At 39.8% G+C, this 22,562-nt stretch overlaps 1 protein-coding gene across 1 annotated transcript in view; it reads right to left on the bottom strand.

Annotated features, from left to right (window-relative positions):
• Positions 1 to 11,303: 11,303 nt before the first annotated feature.
• Positions 11,304 to 22,562, bottom strand: part of LOC121291459 (mannosyl-oligosaccharide 1,2-alpha-mannosidase IA-like) — a 145,403-nt gene continuing 134,144 nt past the window's right edge. The window contains exons 11-12 of the mRNA XM_041212665.1: positions 21,367 to 21,482; positions 11,304 to 17,460 (exon numbers count right to left, since the gene is read on the bottom strand). Coding sequence (XP_041068599.1) covers positions 17,331 to 17,460; positions 21,367 to 21,482 — 246 coding nt within the window. The 3' untranslated portion in view covers positions 11,304 to 17,330. The remainder of the gene's footprint in view (positions 17,461 to 21,366; positions 21,483 to 22,562) is intronic.

Here is a 22,562-nt window from a genome sequence, read left to right on the forward strand (position 1 = left end):
CTGTTCTCTGCAACAGAGTTTGAGAGTCCAGAAGGCCGTGTTGCCTGCCTGATGCTAGGATTTGGGACATCTGCTCAGGGCTGGAGAGGAACTTGTAGTGGGAGGGGTAGGATCTAGTCATCGTGGTCCATGTAACCAATGACATTGGTAGGACAAGGAAGGAGGTTCTACATAATCAGTATGAGAAGCTAGGTACCAAATTAAGAAGCAGAACCTTGAAAGTAATAAGCTCTGGATTATTAACTGAGCCACGTGCAAATTGGCATTGGGCAAATAAAATTAGAGAGATGAATGCGTGGCTCAAAGACTGGTGTGGGAGAAGTGGGTTCCAATTTGTGGGGCACTGGCACCTGCACTGGCGAAAGTGGGGGGCTGTACCATTGGGATGGTCTACACCTGAACCATGCTGGAACATGTGTTCTTGCGAATCGCATAACTAGGTAAGTAGAAAGGGCTTTAAGCTAAACAAGGAGGGTGAGAGATCAAGCTTAGATAAATGTGGCAAATCAAAGGATAGATTCAAAGCAGGAGACCATAATAGTAACATGGGAAATGAGGGTCATAGAATAACAGGAAGGGACAGAGAGATAAAACCTAAGAATACACCAATAGTCAAGATTAGATGTTACAAGGATAAGAAGACAAAACTAAAGGCTCTGTATCTAAATGTGCATAGTGTCCATAACGAAGTAAATGAATTGATATCGCACATTGAAGTAAAATATGCTCTGCTAGCCATCACAGAGACATGGCTGCAGGATGACAAGGATTGGGTCCTGAATATTGAGGGCTATATGATATTCAAGAAGGATAAGAAGCTAGATAAGGGTGGAGGGGCAGCACTGTTGATCAAGGATGGCATTAATGCAATAGTTAGAGATGACCTTGTTTCAGGAGATCAGGATCTAGAATCAGCTTGTGTAGAGATGAGGAATAGTGGGGGAAATAAATTACTAGTGGGAGAGGTCTACAGGCCTCCTAACAGTAACCACAATGCAGGACGAAGTATACAAGAAGAAATATTGAGTGCTTGTGACAAAGGTACAGCAATAATCATGGGTGATTTTAATCTACATATAAATTGGAAAAGTCAAACTGGCAGCAGTTGCCTGGTTGAGGAGTTCATAGAATGCTTTCAATAGTGTTTTTAGAACAGCACATTCTGGAACCAACCAGAAAGCAGGTTATATTTGACTTGCTATTGTATAATGTGAAAGGATTAATTAATGACCTCAGAGTGAAGGCATCCTTAGGTAGCAGCAACCACAATATGTTTGAATTTTACATCCAGTCTAAAAGGAAGAAGAGTGGGCCTAAGACTAGCATTTTAAACTTAAATAAGGGCAACTGTATGGGCATGAAAGCTGAGCTAGCTGAAGTGAACTGGGATACTAGGGTAGGGGATAGATCAATAGAGTAGCAGTGGCAGACACTTAAAGGGATATTTCAGAATACACAGAATAAGTATATTCCTACTATAAAGAAAAATTCTAAGGGGAGAACCCACCACCAGTGGTTAACTAAAGAAGTCAGGACAGCATCAAACTGAAGGAAAAAGCATATAACTGTGCTAAGATGAATGGCAGGTCAGATGACTGGTCAGAATATAAAGAACAGCAGAGAACAAAAAGATTAATTAGGAGAAAGAAATTAGAGATAAAAACAGAAAATGCTGGAAAAACTCAGCAGGTCTAACAGCATTTGTGGAGAGAAACAGAGTTAACATTTCAAGTCTGTATGACCCTTTTTCAGAGTTGAAGGGTCATACAATTTCAATGTTAACCCTGTTGCTCTCTCCATAGATGCTGTCAGGCCTGCTGAGTTTTTCCAGCATTTTCTGTTTTTATTTGATTTCCAGCATCCACAGTATTTTGCTTTTTTCTGCGAAAGAAATTATGCATGAGAGGAAGCTAGCTAGAAATGTAAAGACAGGCAACAAGAGTTTCTACAGGTATTTAAAAAGGATAAGAGTAAGTAAAGTGAGTGTTGGTCCTTTAGAGAGTGACAATGGGGAGTTAATAGTGATATTAAGGAAATGGTGTATGAAATGAACAAATGTAATTAAGAAGGCTGAAGGAATGCTATCCTTTATTACAAGAGGAATTGAACATAAAAGTAAGGATGTTATGCTTCAGTTATAGAGGGCATTGGTGAGACCACATCTTGAATATTGTGTGCAGGTTTGGTCTCCTTATTTAAGGCGGGATGTAAATGTGTTGGAGGCAGTTCAGAGGAGGCTTACTAGATTGATACCTGGAGTGAGCAGGTTGTCTTATGAGGAAAGGTTAGACAGACTGGGCTTGTAAACTTAGGAGTTTGGAAGAGTGAGGGGTGACTTGAATGAAGTATTCAATATCCTGAATGGTATTGACAGTGGACGTGGAAAGGATTTTCCCTCTGGTGGGTGAGTCCAGAGTTAGAGGGCACTGTTTTAAAATTAGCAGTTGCTCTTTTAGGACAGAGATGAGAAGAAATTTTTTCTGAGGGTTGTACGACTTTGGAACTCTCTGCCTCAGAAGGTGGTGGAGGCAGGGTCATTGACTATTTTTAAGGCAGGGGTAGATAGATTCTTGTTACGCAAGTGAATCAAAGATTATCGGGGGGGCGGGGGGGTAGATGACAATATGGAATTCAAAACACAAACAGATCAGCCATGATCTTATGAATGGAGGGGAAGGCTTGAGGGGCCAAATAGCCTACTTCGGCTCCTATTTGTTCATAAGTGTCCTTTAGTCACAGCACGTAAACGGTTAAACACTCACTGAATTGGCAAATGAGGAGTGGGCAGACAATTGAGCTTGTCCATGTTGGTGTTCCCATGTGCTTGCTGCCGTTGTTCTCCTAGGGTGGGTAGTAGAGGTTGCAGATTTGAAAGGTGCTGTCAAAGGCGTCTTGGCGAGTTGCTGCAGTGCATCTTTTAGATGATACACACTGCTCCCACTGTGCACCAGTGATGGAGGGAGTGAATGTTTAAAGTGGTAGTTGGAGTGCCAATTAAGCCATTCGACCCCCTCCTCATCTGATCGTAACACCAATAGTTAAAAGATTTAATGATATAGTCTTTGCTATATGTTCTACCTTATTTACCTAAAGAAGAAAACTAAAAAAAAATCAACACAAGTACTGAAGATAATGATACTACATGACTACATTCAATAATAAAGGAGTTCGTGACAATGAAAAAGTAGCCCGAGAAATGAAAAGTAGCCTTGGGGAAAATCTCAAAAAAGAGCCCTCAACAAAAGGATTTTGATCCCTGGGATGCCAGCATTTATTTCCTGAACCTAATTGCATTTTAGAACGTGGTGATGTAGAGTGCTACCAGGGAGGGAATTCCAGGATTTTGACCCAGCGACAGTGTAGTGGCAGCAATATATTTCCAAGTCAGGATGGTGTGTTACTTGGAAGGGGACTTGCTGGTGCTGGTGTTCCCATGTGTCTGCTGCCCTTGCTCTTCTAGGTGGTGGAGGTTGCGGACTTGGAAGGCGCTGTCGAAGGAGTCTTGGCGAGTTGCTGCAGTGCATCTTATAGATGGTACACGCTGATGCCATTGTGTGTTGGTAGTGGAGGGAGTGATTGTTTAAGGTGGTAGTTGGAGTGCCAATCAAGTGGGTTGCTTTTTCTCAATGGTGTGGAACTTCTTTAGTATTGTTGGAACTGTACTCATCCAGGGAAGTGAAGAGTATTCCATCATGCTCCTGACTTGTGCCTTGTCGAAAGGCTTTAGGGAGTCAGGAGCTGAGTTGCTTGCCACAGAATTCCCATCCTCTGACCTGCTCTTGTAGACACAGTATTCATATGGCTAGTTCAATTAAGTTTCTGGTCAACGGTAACTCCCAGGATATTGATGGAGGAGCATTCAGTGATGATAGTGCAGTTGAATGTCAAGGATACATGGTTAGATTCTCTTGTTGGAGATGGTAATTACTTGGCACTTATGTGACGCAAATGTTACTTGCCACTTATTAGCCCAACCCCGAATCTTGTCCAGGTCTGGCTGCATGCTAATAGAAGACATCATGATGGAGAGGATAATAAGACACCCAGAATTGATTCATGGTGGTGAATATGTGGAATAGAATGCCTAGGGAGTGAGATAGCATGGAACAATTTAAGTGGGAAATGGCACAGATATTTGTGGAAGAGGTATAGAGTTTTTACTAGTTCTGCACTTTGGTATTTTCATGCAAGTATTGTCCTATTTTTATTAGTATGTGTGAGATTTATAAGAATATATAGTTAAAACTTGTGAAGAACTTGTATTCAATCTTCACTACATGTAAATCGAATATAAGTAAGGTTGCACTGATTTAAACAGGTACTAGCTAACAGTAAAAAAGAACAAAAATAAAAGGGTGTCATTATCTGATGCCAGAACAGTTTGATTGCACACATGCTAATATATCAACCTTTAATTATAAAGTATATTAGTTACAATATACCAAATTTATTACATATTTTGGTCTTTCATGACTTGAAAAAATTACATATATTAAACCACTAGAAAAAGTTCACATCAGTTTTGCATCCATTGTATAACTGCAATCTTGCAGTTAGCTTCCATTACAATTTTAAAATAAAATGAAATTACAATACTTATCAATACAATTCCAGAAGCAAACGTTGTGTCCTAAAAGAAAAATAATATATAAGTATGCTCAAGAAAATTAGAGTATCTTACAACATGTTGTGTCTTTATTCCAGCTAGAGTCCCTTACCACAATGCTAGCACAACAATCAAATACAAATCAATTTCATTTTACTCATCTCGTCCATCTTGCAATTTGCAAAATCATATTTAGTAATTTTCTTAACTGTATAAATCACAGAATTCAATTCATGTACACTGTATGCAGTGTTCACAATTGTTCAATGGATTGTACAAGTAACACTCGGTTTGTAAACTAGTGCAACAGATAGTTCTACTAATTATCAGTATATTAAAATGAAATTGGTCTTTGTATATTCCACTGTTTTTCCTTTAAGAACATATATTGACTGTGTGAAATATGTGAATTATACAGTAAAGATACATTATTAATTCTAATCACCATTTAGCAATAACTCAACCAGGAAACAATATTTTAATAGGGCTGCACTTGACAAGTGCAGATTTTAACAAGGCCTTTCTCAAAGAGAACTGATTGATGTACACATTGCTAAACATGACACAGCACTAGCACAAATTCCATGCACACTTGATACAGATGCTGTGAATGTATAATACAAAGCAAAAGGTTCTTGACAACTGAACCTCAAGTATTTCTACTGGAATCAAGCACGATGAATTTAAATGTAATATATGTCAGCTTGCTGGAGGCAGTGCAATGAAATCTAAGAGCTAAAATAGTTAAGAGGATAACTGGACACTTAAGCCCAATGCTAAAAGCAAAATCATTGCTGCTGAAAGGAAAACATCTTGATTTTTCCCACACCCCCCCCATGCCTCAAAGCTATGAATATGCATTCCATGTGCTTCAGATTATTGCTCATTCTTTAGTGTGTAAACATTAGCCTGTTGTGGACCTTAAAAGATAAGGAACCAATGCAAAATGCACACAAACAACAATTATTACTGTTTTCAACGAGTCAATACATGCACTTGTTAAGTCAGCAATTATTCTGACATATTAATATATCAATCTGGGCCATTGTAACCTGTTGATAGTCAAGTAATGCTGTAAGATGATAGAACTCTACAAATCGTTTCCATACTTTTTAAATAATGTTGTAGACTCAAAATTTTATTTAACTGATTAGCTTAAAAGGAAATGTTTTTACAATTACCCTGAAGGGTTTCTTGATTCGATGGTTCTTTCATCACATCATCTTCGAGAAAAAAAACACGGCAATCATCTGTAAGCTTCACTGCAGTACAGCTATTTTATTTTCAATCAATATTAGATAAAATAATTAATAAAAGTTCAGACTAAAGTCTGCTCACTGCAAGTATTTTAAAAAGGGAATTAGTTTCTAAAAAGGCTGAATCGATAAACTCCTTAGGGAGCAGTTTCCATTATAGAAAAAAATTATAGTGCTAGAAAGAGACAATGTTCTTTAGGGATCAAAGACAGAATCCATTTGGTTGGAGTTAAGGAACAATAGACAAGCTATTAAGAATATAACTGAAGAAAGAGAAGCAGCCCCTCATTCCTGCTCCACCATTCAATAAGGTTATGGCTGAATCTCTACACCAGTTTCACCTTCTTGCTGATCCCACTGCTTGGTATATTATATAAGCCACCAAATAGTGGGAAGGAGATAGAGGATCAGATCTGTAAGGAAATTACTGAGACATGCAAGAACTGCAGAGTAAAACGTTGAAGGTGATATATAAGTGCAAGTTGTTGTGGTTGAGTATTAATAATGGGATATTTAAAGTACCCCAATATTGAATGGACAATGACAGTGTTAAGGGGAGAGAGGGGGAAAGATATCTGAAGTGTTTTGAGAAGAACTTTTGATCAGTACGGTTCCTGACCAATGAGAAATCTAGCATTGCTGGATCTATTCCTGGGGAAATGAAGTAGGTCAAGTGGAAAAGTCACAGTGAACATGTTTCTCAAGAATAGAGGTCATGGTATTATAAGATTTAAATGAGTTACAGAGAAGGACAAGGAGCAACCTAGAATAAAAATACTTAACTGGAGCAGGGCTAATTTTTGTAGGAAGAATGAGGAGAGACAATGCAAGTTAAATGATACAATTTTAAAAGCAGTGCATGAAGAGAGAAATCTGAGGGTATTTGTGCACAAATCTTTGAAGGTGGCAGGACAGGTTAATAAAGCAATTAATAAAGAACTCTGGTATTCTGGGCTTTATAGAGGCAAAAAATACAAAAGCCAGGAAATTATGCTAAACCCATATAAAATGTTTGTTTGGTCCAAGCAAGGATGTTGTGGCCAATTCTGAGCACCACACTTTAGGAAGGACGTGAAGGCTTTGGAGAGGATACAGAAAAGATTAACTAGAATGGTTCCAAGGATGAGAGATCATAGTTATGTGAACAGATTGGAAAATCTGGGGTTGTTCTCCTTGAAGCAAATCATGAAAGATTTAGATAGTCAATAAAGAGAAACTGAAACGTCAAAAGCCAGATGGCACAGATTTAAGGTGACTGACAAAAGAACCAGAAGCAACTGAGGAAAAACCTTCTTACGCAATAGGTAAAGATTTGGAACGCATTGCCTAATAGGGTAGTGGAAACAGATTCAATAACAGCCTTCAAAAGGGAATTGGATAAATACTGCAAGGAGGAAAAGTTGCAGGGATATGGGGAAAGAGCAGGGAACAGGACTAAGTGGATTGGTCTTCGAAAGAGCCAAATGGCTCTCTTCTGTTCTGTATTAATTCTATGATTCTAGTGTGGAACTGAGCCACATAACTAGAGTGTTCTTGATCCTCAATCAATTCTAAGTTAGCTGAAAGCAAAATACTGTGGGTACTGGAAATCTAGAACAAAAACAAAAATACCTGGAAAAACTCAGCAGGTCTGACAGCATTGGCGGAGAGGGATACAGTTGACGTTTCGAGTCCGTATGACCCTTCATTAGAACTGGTGAAGGGTCATACGGACTCGAAACGTCAACTGTATCCTTCTCCGCTGATGCTGTCAGACCTGCTGAGCTTTTACAGGTATTTTTGTTCTACGTTACTGATCTCAGTTGCAGATGTCAGGCTGAAGCACCCTGGCCTAAATCTTCCATTGTTCATGATGCAGAACACATTTATTCACTCAGCTATTGCAGGGAGTTATTTCATTTCTAAAAAATACCTGTGAATATTTTCTCCAAGTAATATTCAGTCTGAACACATTATTAATCATTTATTTGATCTAATATTGATGAAGAACAAAATAGCTGTAATGAAGTAAATCTTATACAACCACCAAGGGCAATTAGGGAAGGGTAATAAATGCTGGCCTAGCCAGTGATGCCCACATCCCAAGAACAAATTTAAAAAAATGGGTGTTAAACATATGCTTAAGGCAAATGATGTGGACATTAAATGCTCCATTACACAATAACCTTTCCTATCCAATATTAACATAGACCCAAGAAATTAGATGAAGGGGCATTAATGGGGACAGCAACTTAAAAAAGCAAAGAATGAGAAGCGACAGGCTTGGTGAATGGGGCATAAAAGGAACTGTGATTAAAAAGGGACAAATATTATTGTGGAGCAGAGAAAATAGATGAATTATATGTTAAAATTGGCATTAGCACCATCAGGCAAAGTAGACTACAATTTCCTGAATTATATCTGACTCCTGTTTAGAATATGCAGTGCACAAGGTAATCTCCCATCCTCAGGCATAACATCTGGATTCATGGAGCTTACTTATTTTCTTACAAATGTTTGTGTTCATCTCATTCGTTTGGTGGAAATGGACAGTATTCTCAATGCATTGTCATGCAAATACTAGAATTAGGTTGTGATGATGTTACCTCTCCTAAATTCCATCCCTTCTACGTTTCCATGTGCCAGACTAAATCCATTGTAATATATAACAGAGGCAGCTCTCACCCCCACTACATCAAATGTAAAGGTAAATTGTCAAACTTTTGACCTACTTCATATCGATTGTTATATGTTTCTTTGGTTTACCTGATGATTGGAAAATGTAGTTTGCATTCTAGTTCTACGGTCTCCACCAATGATTTCTCTTACCCAGAGACATGGTTGTTATGAGGAAGCATTAAGAAATTTGGGAATCCAATTGTTCATGATTTACTTATTGATGGGAAAAGCTGAGGAGCAGAAGGACTGTGTAGAAGCTTGGCTCATCAGCACTAAAAGAAAATCAGCCCATCATAGTATCTGCTCCTTTAAATTGAAGTAGGTCTTTAAATCTTGACAATGTACCTTGCTCCACCTTGAGTTTTCTCTTTGTCTTCAACCTATTACTAGTGAGATTCATGGTCTTGTCCTGACCAACATTAAGTGCTTAGTTGGCAATAATCTGATGTTCATTTATATTTATCAAAGCCATAACCAGTTATATCTTCTGGAATTGGGGGATTAAAGTACTGGAAAGCTCAACGAAGCAGATATGAATCACACTGAAAATACAGCCTTAAGCAGCACTCAAAATATACCAGAAGACTAAATGTTTTGGAAACGGTGGGGTAGAAACTAATTTAAGACTGCTTTCAGACATAGAATGGATTCCATATTTGAAGCACATACCCAATCACAGAGATATCGTAGGTCCGCTTAATTAATTTAAATAGAATTGTTGAGCCGCCATCACTACTCAACACTGTTCAGTGGCAATTCAGCTAATGGGAGTGTCACAATGAGTGCATAAAACCATTTCAAGGCAACTCCACACCTTTCAAAAGGGAACTCTCACTGATGATTGCTGGTAATGGTAGGCAGAAGCAAAGGCCTCTCATTTTTGTGATGCTGCTTTAGTGGAGGAGGGCAGCAAGAAGGTATGCAGGAAAGCTGTATGGCACGAGTGGACAGAGATGACAGAGTATGTGAGCAATGACCCCAGGACATGGTGCAATGATCTCATCAGGCCTGTTAACATACGCCTCCTACCCTACAATACTCAATATTCTCTGCTTAGCCCTGAACTGCTTCTGGTCTCAGCATTCTAAGCACCTATTTCTCCCCTCAAATCACTGCAGTGCAATTCCTTCTTTCTTCAATTCTTCTGCTTCCACTGCAGCATTTTACAGCTGCTACTCTCCTGTTACTCCTCTCACAGGTCTGTCATCTTTAACACAAAAGCACACTATTCTATCTGACTTAAAGCAGCCCACTACTCCACCACTAACACATTCCCTTTGTTCTTGCAGGTCAAACTTGCACACAATAGGAAGGAACAGGCAACTACAGAGGGTGGTCACATCTCATCCAGCGTCATTCTCAGTGAGGGGGGCATGTCAGGAGCATGACCTTTGCCAAGGTTGGAGGACAAGTCCCACAAGGACTTGTTTCCTCACTTAAATCCCACCCTCACATACACCTACACTCTGATCTTACACAGAGTCGTCTGAGTGCTGGAAGATAGCCCCCCGTGAATGGTATTAACTCCATGGGAGAGGCACATGCTACCTTATCTCAGCACACGTGCACCCATAGCATCCTGTCAACCAGTGCTGTTGTTCTGCAGACAGGCAGAAGAGTCAGACTGCCCTGGGGCAAAGGTGAGCTCAGGTTGTCTGCAGTCAAGCCTTTAACAGTCAGAACTTCTCAAGGTCACCTATCAGAGCCATTTCAAATGTCCTCAGTGAAAGTTCAGCAGCCTTTCACCTCTCAAGTTGTAGCCAGTAGAAACTACTTCAAAGGAGTACTAGAATAAGTAAGCAAGCACAGAAGATATGCACTACAGTTTTACATGAGTAATCTAAAAATAGGCATCAATTGTGTAACTATTTGTCAAATCAAGATTGGATTCTTTGGAACAGTAAAGTGAAATCTTTTTAGTTTGATGTTGGTCTTCATAATCCTAATGATGCAACAGTAATACCCATGAAGGTCTACTGTTTGAGGGTCATGATGATGTCAAGATTGGATCAGATGGAAGGACTGTTGATGCTCTCTGGAGGAGGAGGGGAAGGTTCAGAAGAATCTCTCATTAATAAATTCTGTCTTGTAGTTCTGGCAGCTCACAGCTGTGGACTGTGCTCTTCCTCTACATCCTCTGGTCCCTCATCCCCTTCTTCATTTTTCACTAGTACTTCCTCCTCAGGAAGTGCCAAGCCAATTCCTTTTCTATTGTAGGATTACAGAACATGCAGCATACTATTCTAAATTGTGAAATTTCTTCTGGGCTGTACACAAGGGCTTCCAACCAGGCAATGAAACCATTGGACGCCATTTAACGGAGTCTCGCTTGCTGGTTGAAGAGTTGGTGGGAACACGTCACCTCTTTAATGAAATGCCCACCAACTTAAGTGCTACTCAGGCACTTAATGGGGCAGCGGCAGGCCTTGTCTGGGATCAAAGACCCCAGAGGCAAAAGTCCCGCCCACCAAAAGCTACTAGCCAATTAGAGGGCAGCAGCAGCACTGGGAAAGCAGTGGCTGCTGCTGCTGGTACTACAGAAACCCGAAGCCTAGTATCGTTACTGGATCCCAAATTACAGGTGAGCAATGGCAGGAAGGAGGTCAGAGGGTAGGGTAGGGGTCAGGTCGAGGTGAAGGAAGGGCAAGGGGCCAGCAGCAAAGTCAGGGGTTGGCTCTAGGGAGCATGCAGCTCCGGCTTCCCAATGTTGGGTCTCTTAATGAGGCACTGAGTACCTTGGAACGAGGAAACTCCTCTCCCACGCGCCCGCCCCACCCCCCTCCACCCCACATGGGTTTGGTCATTATGCTCCCCGCATATGGAGACTGCTATTGAGTTAATACCAGTTAAGTTCAGTTAATACCATGGTGCAGTCTATGCACTACTGGAATCCAGCAAACCAGGCTTTCTTTCTGCTTGCCTGCCTCCAAGGGAAAAGTGATGAACTGTTGTCATCTCACAAAAGTGGCATTGCTTTCTTGCTCTCTTCTAGCAGCTTCTGCAAGTATTCTCTACTACTCTTCCTGGTCTGATTAAGCTAATCCTGAGAAAGTGTTAATGATCTCAACAAACTCCTTCTTCCAAAGCATTTCACATGCAAAGTGTAGCCAAAGCAGCCAAAAATTTGGCAAGCTAAAACAAAGAACCAGAAACTTAACTTAATGGAGGTGACGATTCCTTTAAATAACGCTTGTGATGGTGGCTTGTCAACTGTTCATGCCACGAATTGTTGAACAGGGTAAACAAGTGATATTCCAAGCATGTATGGATAGCAATTTCATTAAGGATCCTGATTCAGTCAACTGCCAGACACCTAATGAGTATGCAAACCAATAGTGTCAGGTCTACTTCTGGCACTGGACACTGGGCTGTGTGTAAAATGAGAGGAACACAAATCAATGTCCATAAAAGGGGTGCATGTTTGATGCTCAAACTTTTCAGTTCCTGAACTGAGCAGCAGTGCAAAGGGCTGAGCATGGGTCAGGTATCAAGTTGGAAGTGGAAAATCAGAGGATAACTTACCCCTGGATTGTTAATGCAGTACATGATAGGAAGCCGTTAAGGAAAACATTGTTAACAACAGGTTGGGTGATGTATGCTCTGGTCAGAATGAAACAGAGACAAAATATGTTTGAATAAACACATCAGTATGTTGCTGTCGTAAGGAAAGGGAGAGTTAAGAAGTGTACCCAGATATTAAAGTGCATTGACCAGATGAGGGAAGCATTAAAGTGCACTGAGTTCAGGTGGGGGGAGCATTAAAGTGCACTGAGTTCAAGTGGGGGAAGCATTAAAGTGCACTGAGACCAGGTAAGTGTAATAATAAAGTGCAGAGACCAGGTGAGCAGAACATTAAAGATCAGAGATCAGGTAAGTGGAGTATTTAAGCACAGAGACCGGGTGAAAGATGTAAGAAAGCACCAAGATCAGGTGAGCAAAGTATTACTAGGTGAGCAGTGTACTAAGATGCAGAAACCACATAAGCAGAGTACTATTGCACAGGCACCAGGTGAGAAGAGTACTGAAGTGCACTGACCTAACCTAGTGGTAGATTTTTTGCCCTCCATGGAATGAAAAAGGGTTGGGATCCACAATGATTGATCTCTGCCCAGGAGGTGAAGAAAAAAATCTCCTTCTGGCTATATGAACTATTAAAGTGCATTGAGTCACTCAATGATAGGGGTATTAAACTTTGAGGGTGGGTCAAAGAATGATGAAAAATGAAATGAAAGGCTAGGGAAAGAATTATTAACAAATGTTGAAAGGCAGAATGAAAAAGGTTTTTAAGTGCATCCAGAAGAAAATTAAAGATTGCATTAAAGTTCATGAGTAGGCAGTATTATAATTTGTTGAGGGGTCAGTTGAACAAGATGAACTCTGGGAGGTTGAGTAAAGGGGGCAATTAATAGCAGAAAGGAAATGACATCTCAGTAGACCTCAGAATATTAGGACTGTAGTACATATGGAGCAGAGTATTTTGGCACTGTAACTGTGGTAGCTGTATATTTTCAGAAATTGGGTTTGTAACATTCAAAGTTCAGTATTCGGATGAACTTAAGTTATCCAAGCTAATAGCAATATATAATTCATTTTACGGCGGTAATTTCTGTGACAGAGACTTCTGGTGCAGTGCTACTACTGTTGAATGTGTTTCAAAAATTCCGGATTACAATATCTCTGCATTGTGCTCATTATAAAATTACCTTCTATTCATGCAATTTTATGTCAAATCATCTTGGATAAAACAAATACACCATTCCCTTTCAAGGTGACGATGAACAAAAATCACACAATACAAGGATTTGTAATTATTTCATTCAGTAACTATGTGTTTAACTAAATGATCTTACTCTGTTACATTAACCAGATTAAACAACACAACTGTCATTGTCTGAAGGCACACCGTACATACATGACAAACAAAAAATGCATGAAACTGCAAATATATAACTGAGATCAGATTGAAATAGTGCAAATTTATTCCAGGAGAAAAATTCCATGGAAATAGAATGTACCAGGAGATTATAAGCCAGTTAGTCTTACTCAGTTAGGGATAAACTACTAGGATTCATAACATGGGACAAATTAGTAAAGGATTAGAAAAGCAGGCCATGCTCAATTTTAACTGAATTTATTTGAAGAAATTACAGAGTGCATACATGAAGGAAATATAGAGAGTGTTGTATGCTGGACTTTCAAAGGGTGTTTGATAAGATGCCATTTACAGGCTTGTTATGAACATTAAGGCATTTGTGTTAAAAAGAATAAATCTAAATAGACAGTGAGGTGGCTAGGGTTTAGAATGCTAGGAGTTGGTAGTAGTGTACTTCGACAATTTTTGCTGTAATGTCTTTTTTCACAATTATAGAAATACATTGGACATAGCCACAAGGAATGATATTGAAATTTGCTGATAATACCCAATATGAGGACTGCAATTTGTGAAGAAAAATACAGAAAATTGGAGGACATAAATAGATTGGTGGAGTGGAGAAATAGGTGGTAGCCACAGTCTAATGCAGAAAAATGTGAAGGAGTAGTTTTTACAGAAAGAAAAGTGAAAGGAATTATTCCCTAACATAGTAATATTCTTAACAGGATAGAGGAACAAAGAATTCTAGGCAAAGGAAGTAGTGGCAATTCTAGAAGTGATTATTCTATACATTATGTCTGAGAATTTTTTTGTGGGAATGTGCTGAGGAGATTCCTCAAAGAAATTTAGTTTTTTGACATATTCAGTGCATTTTCAAGGATTCGGTGTAGATTTCTTATATATTAACAGATCTTCTGTGACATTGAGTGAATTAGGGTATGATGAGGAAAGCATTGCGGGAACTAATTGTGACAGGGAGTGATGCTATATTGTAAGACTTTTAATATATTAAAGATACAAGTATTGTATATACTGCTTCAAATGAGAGAATACACCCAATAAGCTGGACCCAAATCTATACAATGTATCATAGACATTCAGGTAATCTTTTAACCACATAATAAATTTGTTTCTTGCTCTACCAGTAATGAGAAATTAGTGTTGACAATATTGGTAAATATTCCTCTGATTATATCTGTTAAATATTTGTCCACAAACATCATCAACAGTAACTTCTAAGTTTTTGGTCTCATAATGAATCACTATAAATATAGCAGTATTTAGTCCAAATAATAGCTGTAATAGCAGCTGTCACATAGTCTTAAGGGATTCAGCAAAACATCTGCATCACCTTAACCTTATGTGGTTTACCATTTTGTGCTTTTAGAGACTGGACCTTAATTTGGAACAATAAGAAGTGAATATACTCTGCATGTCCTTCATTACATGCTGCCAAAAATGGGCATCCTCGTCTCCAATAATAAAATGCATGTACCTGGTATGCCCTCCACTACATCCCAATAAAATATAAAAAGCCAATTGGCATTCTCAGTTTTCTTTATGGTAATACTATATATAAAAAAAATGATGTTGAATTTGTTCAAGACATTGGTTAAGGCCACAGTTAGAGTAGTATGTGCAGTCCTGGATATCTCATTATAGGGAGGTTGAATCATGGAAGGGGGACAGTGAAGGTTTACTTGAATGTTATTAGGAATGAGAAGTTAAATGAGAATATATCATGAAACATTAGGCAATTTTTTTTAACTGGAAAAAAGTTTAATGGGTAGATCTGAAAGAGGTTTTCAAAATTATAATTGGTACAGGGGATAAGTAATAAAAGATTGTTTTCACTGGTTGGTAAATTGGTAACAAAGGGCACAGACTCAATGATCACAAGAAGAAGGGCAAGTGTTAAATAAATTTTCATAATTATTAGATGTAATGCTTCATGTATGGTGAGTCAGACATCATTTGAAAGGAATTTAGATAGCTATTTGAAAATAAGAATATAAAACTACACAAGGTTGATGGAATTAGAGTAGAAAAGTGAGCACCAACACAGGCCCAAAAGACTGAATGTCCTTTGTCTGAGCCATATAATTCTGTGATCAGAATAATATTACAAAATGTAGGTTATCCTGTAATGTAAATCAGAGACAATGTGATCTCCTGGACTAGTTTTGATCACCTCCGGGACTCAGAGGAATTTTTCCAGATTCCCCCACAATTGGCTTGGGGATTTTAATTTGTTTTTTTGCCTCTCCCAGGAGATTACACAGCACTAGGTTGGTGTGGACTGTATGTTTTATGATGCATAATGTGTGGAGCAAGTTGAATAGACCAGTGAATCCTTTCCTGACTGTCGTTTTCATATGTTTGTAACTGTCCAAATGTAGACATCAAAATCAAATGATATAGATGTATAACTGACAACAGAAAAATACATTAAATGTATAATTGAGCTCAATCTGAAACACTGTAAAAGCACAACTGGGATTAGAACAGAATAAAATAACTAAGAACAAAATAAATGGCATAAATGTGTAACCAAACTGAGAAACAGATCAGAATGAATTTCAATGTATAACATCTGATGAAAGTGTACATTATTTTTGAGCAATACATATGATACCTTTTGATTAGGTGTTACATGATTATGTAGTAAAGTGGGATTGAGGTCAAAAAAACACTTCATTAAATCATTTTCTTGTTGATTATAATTATCAAATAAAATCTGGATTCAAACACAATGGAAGTGAAATTGGTTTACACCAGCAGCACAAAAAATGGCCTGTAGTGAATTGGCAGATGATTTTTCACTGAGCCAGTTATTATTTTCTACTAATTTGGAAAATATTGCCAAGATTTTGAATTTAAAGCAACTGTGAGATGAGGAAAGGAGTGATTAAAAAACAGTTTGAACTATTTTTCTGTGAACCTGAATGGAAAGAAAATCAGGTGAGGTGAAAAATTGGCTGCCAGTCTGCTAACAGTCCAAAACAAAAACAAAAACATAATTACCTGGAAAAACTAACAGCTAACAGTCCATTTCATGCTGCTGGCATGGACCAATTTCACTCTCTCAATATTGCAGAAAAATCTGGTTCAGTCTGTGTATATTGCAAAAAAAAGTAGAGTCAATGTGGGATATAAAAAATAAACATTAAAGTTGTAAGATTTGCCTTGGGCAGTGGTGTAAAATGGGCAGAATGTAAAAGATCCAAAACTGCTACTGCTTAAGATGAATTTCACACCGTTAATATTTAATTTCCTGCTTCTTTTCTTCATAAGTTGTTGACTAATTTTATTCTAATCCACACTGTTTAACATATTTGCTAATTTACTTAAATTAATTAACAAACATGTTAAGGTAGCACAGAAAAACATTTTATGCAAATACACAAATCAGTGACCCAGAGAAAATGAAAGTTCTAGTCAATGGATATTAGAGCTGCAGAATTCTCAGATGATCATGTCAATGAAATATTTGGTCGTAGTACCAGAGAGATGCTACTTTAATTATTAATATAAACAACTGAATATGCATTTACTTTGCTTTACACAAATATATTTTTTTTATAAAATGAGAAGTAAAGTAAAGTAACAGCCTTTACACTTATGAAAATTTAATCCTTTGGTCAGAAAGAACAGAGTCAAATTGATGCTTGCATTCTCCCTCATTCAAACCCTGTGTACGAGTAAAATATTTCTGAGACTTTGCTTTTAGTGTGACCCACTACAAGCAGTCAACAGGCCACGCAACTCCTCACAGAGGAAATCAATGTGTCCAGAGTAGATCAAACACAACACATCGATTACACTGCTGACTCTTAACTCATTTCTATCTAAATCAATAAAGGTCCTTTACTGGAAAGGAAATGTATCTCAACCCAAACGACTGATAAAAGTTAACCCTTCTTCAGGGTAGATTTGTTTACTGATCATTTGTGATCACTTGTTCCTGTGTGTTCCTTTGTATTACAGGCAGTGGATGGGCCTCGGTGTTAAACACCCAGTGTTCTGGAGACAGCAGTTCATCTTCAGAGAACAGTATATAAAGGTACCTTGTTTTAGGAGGTAAATGCAAAAAAGGGTTAATGTAGCACCTGAAATAATGAAAACGCAGAATGTTACATTTTGCAACAATTATATTTTACTCTCTGGGCTGAATTTAATGCCTCCTACTTGCGAGTTTAGTGGTGCAGGGACATTAAATTGGGTGGGAGGGAGTTAGGTGGGGATGGGACCCCACTGCCTTCCTGCCTTTGCCCCAATTAAGACCACGCAAGGAAGGCTCGTGGACAACAATGAATGCCCACTTAAGGGTTTCATCCCGCTGCCGCTGGTGTTCACCCAACGGTGGGTGGGGGACACGCCATGCAGGAAGCCTGAAAAGCAAATCCTGTTGGTTGTGGGCTTCCGTGGGATGGAGAGGGCAGCTCCCTTGGCCTGATTTGAGGGACCTGGCATCCCACTGAGGGCCACTCCCATGTCCGTGCAGTTGACCCCATTCTCCCATCTCCCCTGCGATCCTGACCCCACAATCCCCCTTCTCCCTCACTCTCCTGTGGCCTAGGTCCCTTGAAGACCTGGACCTCGGATGGGTGCAATACTGGCAACAACCACTGCCTCTCTGGTGGCATTACTAAGCAATGACGAGCTGCTAGCAGCTCTCGGCGTGCAGGGTTTCTGCCTCTGGGCTCCTTGATCCTGGGAAAAGCCTGCTGCTGCCTAGTTAGTTGCCTGATCAGCACCTGATGTAGTAGGCTTCCCGAAAAGAGGTGATGCGGAGCTCCCCCACCGCAGACGCCCGTCATCTACATTAAGTTCCGTTGAGTGTGACTCACATTATTAAGAGTCCAACATTCACGGTTTAATAAGAGTGTGTCTAAATATCTGAATTTCAGTTGGTTGAGGGGAATGTTTTGCTTTGTTGGGTTTGGGACTTTAGATGCCCTAGTGTTTCTCTCAGTATATATGTGCTTGAGAAGGAGCATAGGGAGGATTTCTCATTGCATCAATGTGTTGTTTGTAGTAATTGAAAAATATTCGGCAGGGGATGGGGAAATGGTTATGGGCTGGTGGTGGTGGGCACCTCATTGATACTAAAGGCCTGCTTAATGCCTGTTTTAGACAGGATCTCCGTACATACAAAGTATGCGCCCTATCTTAAATCTCGATCAGCTGTACACGATATTAAGCAGCATGTGCTAATTAAAAGGGATCACCAACTATTTATAGGTTAGTTGTTGATTCATTTCTGCTGGATGTTGCTGCAATTCTACGAGTTGTGGTGCTTTCTATAGTTTAAAGTTTCAAACATCTACAAGGAGATGTCTGGTAGGTGCTGAAGTACTTTTCTGCTGATTCGAAGGCTTTTGCATAAACCAATTGTTCCCAGTCATGAATGCTGTAGTAGGCCTTCCTTTTGGTACGAGCATGGCTGGGAGAATGAATAGAGGCCATACACAGCAGAGAAGCTGCTCGAAGAGGAAGGAGGAGAAGGGGTCTCTGCTGGAGGCCAGATCTGCCCAGGGTCTTTAGGGGGCAATTCACTTACCTAAACTTCAACAACCTTTGTTTGAAACGTCTGTGCTTCACAAAGGTAAGGTGACACTGAAACATGTAAACTGCTGCAGTCACATCCCCAATCTCAGAGCAGCGAAGAACTGCATTGCAAGTGGTTGTGAAAATGAATGCTACTATGGAGTTTTATGCATCTGACTCCTTCCCAGCTGCTGGTGGAGATATCAGAAACATCTCGGAGTTTGCAGTACATTGCTATATAAGGGAGGTCACTGAAGATTGCTGTGTGAAGAGGGACAGTTTCATCTCATACCCGCTAGGCAGAGAAGTTGGAAGAGCAACAAGAGGGTTTGCACGGCTTGTAGGCTGCCCCATGGCAAAGGGTGCAATTGACTTCACACACATTGCTCTGCATGCGCCTCATGTCAACCCAGCAATGTACTGAACCAAATGGATTTCTGCTCCCTCAATATGCAGCTGGTGTAAGACCACAACTAGTGCTGACAGCTGCCATGATGCATTCATTCTGTGGCAGTCCTTTGTGCCAGCTATACATCAACCACCACGCCGAACTAAAAGGGTAGCTACTGGCTGACAAAGGGTATCTGCTGACGACATGGTTCCCGATTCTTGTTTGCAACATATGTACAGCAGGGATACAAGAGCCATGTTGCACAAAAGATTTGATAGAGCAGGCAGTAGGTTTCCACTGCTTGGACTGGAGGAGCTGCAGTACTTGACTGAATAGGTCCCAAGACTTGTCATGGAATGCTGCACAACCTTGCATCATAAAGGAACAGCCCTTGCCACCAGATGCTGAGGACAGGGCTGAGGGTGACTAAAGACAGAAAGGTCCGAAAATTAGTGGCCAAAGACAAAAAAAGTTTGAAATTTTTTTGTGACAAGGAACCATGTAATTATAGCACTTTTTATGATCTGCAGTGAAATGCAAATATTTCTAGGCCATTTCAAATTGGTGGAATTATTAGACCTTAAGTGTGTCGAAATATTATTTTCCCCCTTGCTTATCCTAGACTGTGGACCAATGCACTTGTATAAAATCACCAAAGTGACCTCAGCATTCAATGCAGTTAGTGCATGTAATACAGGATGAAGTCCAAACTAACAATCGAACATGACTTTGCTGATTTGTGTACATACAAAGTGAAACAAAGGTCTAGGGCTTGTGTTGCAAATTATTTTCCAATATAACTCCATTTCAGCTCACCATCATCTTCTCAAGGGCATTTAGGAACAGACAACAAATGCCGGCCTTGCCAGCAATGGCTATGTCCCATGAACGACTATATATTAAAAAAACTCCTGAAAATTAACATGAACCCAGTTGCAGGCAAAAACAAAACAGCAATAAAGCAGCATATAACATTCATAGCATAATCATTAAAGTTTGAGTATCATAGATCAACATATATAAATATGAAAATCTATGTTTAAGCACTTTGTAAAAATATTATCTTATGCACTCATGTACGATTCAGACACACGCACACCACCTCCCCGACACACCTCTTCACAACTGCCTCTCCCCTAGTCACTCTCAGAATTTAATGGCACAGGAGGCGGCCATTCGGCCTATTGTGTCTGCACCGGCTCTCCAAATGAGCATTATGACCTAGTGCCATTGTCCTGCCTCTTCCCTGTACTACTCACTCAAATTGTCTTTGATTCTTTTGCCAATCAATCAGTTTAAATCTGTATCCTTCAGTTTTTGATCCATCTGTCAATGGGAACAGTTTCTATCTACTATCTGGACCCCTTATGATTTCAACACCTCTTATCAAATCTCCTCTCAACCTTTTATCCTCGAAGGTGAAAAAACCCAGTTTCTCCAATCTATCCATATAACTCAAGTCCCCCATCCCTGGAACCATTCTGGCAAATCTTTTCTGCACTCGCTCTAAAGCCTTCTCATTCTTCCTAAATGTGCCCAAAATTGGATACAGTGCTCCACTAATTTCAGGGGCAAACTGATTTAGTGCCCGTTGACTCTTGCTAAGGTAAACTCCACAGGCAGGAGTTTCCTTCTGGTATTTCACCTGAGTGTCTATTAAGAAGATGCAAGTCCAGATTGTAAATGTAGCTGACTATTTTACCATGGAGGGTACATAGTAGCTGAGGCATAGAATATAGCACGATTATGTCCTGATATCTCAAGATATGCAATCTCAGCCATGACCACTAAATCGTCACCTGCAACAGGAACCTTAATTGTTTTTTCCCTCTTTATCCTCAGGGCCCTGAGGCTAACTATAACAGCTGTGCTACTTCCTGGGCTAAGCTAATTCACTCAGCATTTATCAGGGATTAAACCTGCAAGCTTCCAATTCTGTCCAATTTGGCTACTCATTGGATTAAATGGATTCAAAGGAGGAATTTAAGTTTTAGTGCTCCATGCAGCTTATCTGAATATATCGGATACCTACTTTAACGTCTCCGCAAGGAAAAAGCTCTGCTGTACATCATCATGGTGTGGCAGGGTACTGTAGACATCTCTTATCCCAGAAAATCCAGTCTCTACTCGACAGTGCTGCTCCAGAGCCTGTGCAAATAGAAAAGTGGGGCTAAATTTAGCTTAGTGCACTTCCTCAAAGCTCCCCCACTATCCTAGCCCTGAACTCATATCTTTCTCTAGTTTCTCTCCCTTATTGCCCTCTTCAAGCTCATCTTGTCCACGAGACACACCTCCTGCTCCCATGATACTGTTGACCATCCAAATTCCCTTGCTGGTTTCCATGCTAGCCAATATTGTTAATGATTCTCTCTCTTCAGGTGTTGTCCCTTTCTCTAAATCTGTTTTCATTACTCCTCTCAATAAAAAAACTACCCTTGACTCCACCATCCTTGCAAACTACCACCACCCCCACCTTCAACCTTCCTTTCCTCTTCAAAGTCCTTGAACATGTTGTCACCTCCCATTCATGCCTATCATTCCCAGAACTCCATGTTTGAATCACTCCAATCAGGTTTCTGCCCCTGCCACAGTACCAAAATGGCTCTTACCATCGTTAGAAATGAAACCCGATGTGCCTCCAACAAAGGTAAATTAACCATCCTCATCTTTCTAGACCTGTCTGCAGGCTTTGACATGGTTGATCGCACCATCTTCCTACAACACCTCTCCGCTTTCTTCCAGCTAGATGGGATTGCTTTCAACTAGTTCCATTCTCTTCTATCTAATGGTAGCCAGAGTATTACTTGCAATGGCTTCTCTTCCAGCTGCTGTAGACTTACCTCTGGTATCCCCCAAGGATCTATCCTTAATACCATCCTATTTTTTATCTACATGCTTCACCTGGGCAACATCATCCTAAAGTACAGGGTTATTTTTCACACTTTGACACCCAGCTCTACCTCACCACATCTCTCTTGACTAAATTATCAGACTGCTTACCCCGTACTGCATGAGCAGGAATTTCCTCCAATTAAATATTGGAAAAACTGAAGCCATTGTCCTCAGTCATAGAGTTATACAGCACAGAAAGAGGCCCTTTGGCCCATTGTGTCCATGCCAGCCATCAAGCACCTATCTATTCTAATCCCAGTTTCCAGCACTTGGCCTGTAGCCCTGGATGCTATGGCGTTTCAAGTGCTCATCTAAATATTTTTTAAATGTTGTGAG

Source organism: Carcharodon carcharias, chromosome 19, assembly GCF_017639515.1.
Source record: "Carcharodon carcharias isolate sCarCar2 chromosome 19, sCarCar2.pri, whole genome shotgun sequence".
Lineage (NCBI taxonomy): Eukaryota > Metazoa > Chordata > Chondrichthyes > Lamniformes > Lamnidae > Carcharodon > Carcharodon carcharias.